Raw genomic sequence first — 5,070 nt, 5'->3', positions numbered from 1 at the left:
CTTTACAATAATTTTGCTTACGATTTAAAGTTGTATGGCCTTATTATTTAGGTGGGTAAGCATTTAGTTTGTATAAAAACGTAATCATTAATTCAATAAACTTCACTTGAAAGCAATCAAGCAAACAACAGTGTTCGAACTTGGCGTAATCGCTATTATTCTAAACAATATGCATTTGCATATGTAAATGCTACTTTTTTGTATGTCCCCGTATATTAAAATGTATCAGAAAAGAAGCAGTTACATATGGGGATACATATCTTGTAAAAATGCTTTAATACTGTTCCATTAATGCGTTTTTGTATGTTTGAAACATTAATACAGCCATATGTATACAGCAGTAGTACAAGTGTATGGTTGGAGTACGTATACGCTCTGAGAAACCACGCGTGTTAAATGGAAATGAACGTTCATTTATACTGGCATGTATACACAGTAGCAAGTTCATGCCACCAACCGCGATGTCGTATGCATAAAATTTCTGCTGGGCATGTACACAAACATGTACATACATACACATATATATAAAACCATTCAAACATATATACATACATGTACACAACGAAGCCCGTTTGCTTCATCATAAATATATTCATACAAACATATGTACATATGTACGAATGGATGTAGTTACGCGAAGCACGCTGCATCACTTATATATATATTGCTTGGTAGCTGCAGAGCTGAAATGAGTTCTTTCATACATACATATATACGTATACATAAATCTATATATGTATGTAAAAAATGTTAATATTTACGTAGTAAATATTTCAGTTGTTTATTTAAACAAGTATAAAGATATTTTACATTTAGTTAAAATGATTGATTTGGAAAAACTTGATTTTCAGCTTCGGTCAACTTCACGTGCTCTTTTTCTCTACTTCCTCCTTCTTATCCTTACCTTACGCCGGGTTTCTTACATCGCGCAGGGTTGCTTACATCGCGCAGGGTTGCTTACATCACGCAGGGTTGCCAACATCATATTCGGTCATCCTGCTCGTCATCTGTCCCAGATGACATATCTTCGTCAACTTCAAAATGTACCCAAAGCTTCATATTATCCACACTGGTGGATGTAACGCGAGGCCCTATGAACTTGGCTGCCTTTTCGACGACATATCTCCCATTAAGTTTGACTTCGACGACTTTATAAGGTCCGATGAATTTGTTTGATAACTTCTTATTCGAAAATTGTGTTACCTTTATCGGAACCAAATCTGCTTTTTGGTAGTTTTGACTGCTTTTACGCTTTTTGTCAAAGTTTCTTTTGTACGCTTCTTGAGCTTTCTGAATATTGACCCTGGCTTCTTCTCTCAGAATACGACGATCATCTTGAAATGCGACCAATAATTCTTCTTGAAGTAGATTTATTATATCGGTAGACATCTCGCTTTTCATTGTTATGCCAAACATAATCTCATATGGTGTAAATTTCGTTGACGAGTGAACGTGCGCATTCATAGCCTTTTGTACCACCGACGTATAATTGTACCACTTAGCTGGCTCACTAGCTGACAACTTCGCCAACATCGAGAGAATTACTCTATTGACTCGCTCAATTTGGCCATTGCCTCTCGGAACGCCTGTGGTTATTTTAACGTGTTCAATTTTATTTGCGTTACAAAATTCTTTAAATAAATTTGATACGAATGCTGCGCCTTTATCGCTTATAATGCGTTGCGGATTTCCAAACGTTGTGACCCATGTACTCAAATGTTTTACTACTTCCTGCGCGTCTGTTGTTTTGGTCGGAAATAGCCAAACAAATTTGGAAAAACCGTCAACTATAGCGAAAATGTACTTATAATTCTTCGACGTTGAATCTAAGATACCCAAATGATCGACATGGATAGTAGCAAGTGGGCAGTCACCCTTATCTATGCAATGCAGGAACTCTTCCTGCTTCCCCGCTTTACGATTGTGTATTATGCACTCAACACAGTTTGCAATATGCTGGTTCACTTTTTTTTTCTATATGCGCTATGTAAAAGTCTTGTCGAATTGCGTGCAACGTTTTTTGTGAGTTCATGTGACCGAAATTGTGAGCATTCCATATTATTTCTTTCTCCATATTTCGCGGTACTACCAACAACTCTTGCCCATTCAACTGCTTATATAATACTCAGTTTTTCATTACATAATCTGCGTATGGTTTGTTGTCGAGAACTGCTGCTACCGATTTTAGATGCTCATCGGTTTGTTGTGCTTTCTGAATTTGTACTTGCACCTGCGACGTAAACACCATGACCGGATAACGACTTAAGCTGTCAACATGCTTCATTCTCTCTCCCGCTCGATGCTCGATATTACAATTAAAATCTTGTAGATGCATAAGCCATTGAACTACTTCCCTGGGTACGTCTTTTTTAGCGGCTGTCTGCTTAAACGCCGCACAATCGGTAACGAGGTCAAACTGAATGCCCATTAAATAATGTCGTAATCTCTTAGTTGCTAAGTACGCAGCTTTGACTTCAAGGAAGTAACTATGAAGTCTTTCTTCTTGCAGTGAAGTCTTTCGACTCCAATAAAACACAGGATGTTCTTGTACTAATGTCGCGCCAAACCCATACTTGGACGCATCTACATGAAGTTGTGTTTTACCATTCTGTTTAAAAATTTTTAAAACGGGCTCTTGCGTAAGCGCTGTCTTCAAATCAAGTATTGCTTGCTGTTGCTTCGGACCAATTTGAAATTCAGATTCCTTCTTCAACAACTGTGTTAGCGGCCTAGCCATGATGACATAATTTTGGATGAATTTCCTAAAGTATCCCGTCAACCCTAGGAAAGCTTGCACGCCCCTAATATTTTTCGGTACAACAAAATTTTTAACAGCTTTAATTTTATCTCTTCCAGGCCAAATACTACCGTTCTGAATTTCATAACCCAAAAAACTAATTTTGTCTTTTAAGAACTTGCACTTTGACCACTTGATTTCTAAACCAAAACTCTGCGCCTTCTGCAATACCTTCTCTACGTGCTTAAGGCACTCATCCGCTGTCTGTCCGAAAACGACTATATCGTCTACGACCATAATTCCATAATACCATTGTTTATCATCTGCCGAAAAATGTAATTAACATACCGCATGAACACTGCTGGCGAGTTACAAAACCCAAATGGTGCTTTAGTGAACTCATATAAGCCTTCTTTGTTTACAAATGCTGTGTATTTTCGGCTACTTTCCTCCACCGGTACGTTCAAAAACCCATTTCTGAGATCCATTACAGAAAAAAATTTCGCTGACTGCATCTTCTCTAACACTTGGCACAGGAAAACGATCCTTTAACACAGCAGCATTTAGTTTACGGTAATCTATGCAAACACGATAACCACCGTCTTTCTTCTTTGCCAAGACTACTTTACTTGCTATGTTTGCATTGGACTCCCGAACTATACCAAGTTTCAACCACTCATCTACTTGGCTCTTTACAACGTTGCGCTCTGCTGTAGTCAGTCGAGTTGGACTCTCATTGAAGTTAATAAAATCGTCTTTTGGTATTATCTTCAGCTGAATAGGATGTTCAATCGGGCTAACTACTGGATTGTACTCATTAATTAATTTCGTAACGACGCTCTTAAATTGTGGCAAAACAACAATTTCAGGCACCTTCTCTACGATATTGTATATGCATTTCAATTTGTCTTCGTCGTGTATTTGCTTCGTCTTATCCGAGAAAAAGTACCCATTAGTATTAAATTCTAATTGGAATTGTTGGATAAAATCGTAGCCTACAATAATTTCGTTGTTTGTTTTGCTATCAGCTACGATAAGAAATGTATGTTGTGTTTTTATATTATCAACCTCAACTTCTACTGTCAACGCACCCTTCGCCGCTGTTGGAATATTCCCCAACCCATACAATTTCGCGAAACTCTTCTTTAGCTTGTGCTTGCCGAAATTTTCGTAATAAACGCTTTGCTGCATAAGCGACACATCTGCACCTGTGTCTATCAAGCACGAAAAATATTTGTTGCCAATCTGCATTTGCTTACTTCGTTTATCGCTCATTACTACGCTCACCGTTCGCTTCTGATTCTCACAATTCTTCGCAATGTGACCATTGCCGCTGCATTTGAAGCATTTCGTTTCAGCTTTACATTCCGAACGCATGTGTGTGTTTGACCCGCAATTGAAGCAATGTTGTTTACCGACCGCGCGCGGCTCGCCGTCGCCGTCTCTACCCTTTTGCGCATGCTTTGTATAGTTTTGCTTCTGTAATGCGCCACTGCTGCTCTGCTTGCAACTCATTTGCTGTACAATCTCAAAACGGTCTCTTAGCTCTTTAAATGTTTTGGAACTATACAATGGGTATTTTAGATCGTCACGTACCTGCAGTCCGTCGACAATGTATCGAACAACTACTTCGTCCTCCACCGACCCTAATGCTGCCAGCTTTCTCATTTGCAGCACATATTCGTGCAAGTTTTCATCGTTCTTCTTTCGCCTTTGCATTAACTTCTGATGTACGTCCGCACTGCTGAACTTCACGTCGAATTCGTCGATTAGCGCTTCACACAGAGATTCGTAGTTAGATACGCTTACTGCTTCCAAGAATAGTTTTGCCGTTCCCTTCATTTTGTTTCGCGCATTCGCGTACTTCTTTTTTTCTGTTAGTTCATATGCGGCAGCATTCTCATTAAAATTCGCCAACCACTTTCCAATTGGAATTGTGACACCATCATAGTCCGGAACGATTTTTGCAAATTGTTCGACGGAGACACTCTTACACGATTCCAGCGCTTTTAGCAACTCCAGCAGTTCAACTGGATTGGCAGAATTGCCACAAACGTCCGTGGTTGACTGCATTTTGTTGTCGTCCACGGCTTTTTCAACTTCTATCAACTTAAATACGTTTTCTTCGCTTTCAACTTTTTCAGCTTCCACTTGTTCAACTTAAACTTGATTTCCTTCTGCTACGTTCTCCTTTTTCTTTTTGTTCGATCTACATACAGGCATTCTTTATCATTCTTGCGCTGAGCTCCTTTTCAACTTATTTAATCGTTCAGAGGTTGAGCCCCCATGTAAAAAATGTTAATATTTACGTAGTAAATATTTCAGTTGTTTAT

General features: G+C 38.8%; 1 protein-coding gene across 1 annotated transcript; it reads right to left on the bottom strand.

Annotated features, from left to right (window-relative positions):
• Positions 1 to 3,178: 3,178 nt before the first annotated feature.
• LOC118753829 lies at positions 3,179 to 4,810 on the bottom strand. Its single transcript, XM_036488700.1, has one exon. The coding sequence runs from the start codon at positions 4,808 to 4,810 to the stop codon at positions 3,179 to 3,181; it is 1,632 nt and encodes a 543-aa protein (XP_036344593.1).
• Positions 4,811 to 5,070: the final 260 nt, after the last annotated feature.

This window comes from Rhagoletis pomonella, unplaced genomic scaffold, assembly GCF_013731165.1.
Source record: "Rhagoletis pomonella isolate Grant_MI unplaced genomic scaffold, Rhpom_1.0 Rhpom_scaffold_02906, whole genome shotgun sequence".
Lineage (NCBI taxonomy): Eukaryota > Metazoa > Arthropoda > Insecta > Diptera > Tephritidae > Rhagoletis > Rhagoletis pomonella.
Note: the sequence above shows the minus strand (reverse complement) of the source record. Positions and strands in the feature narration are given on the sequence as shown.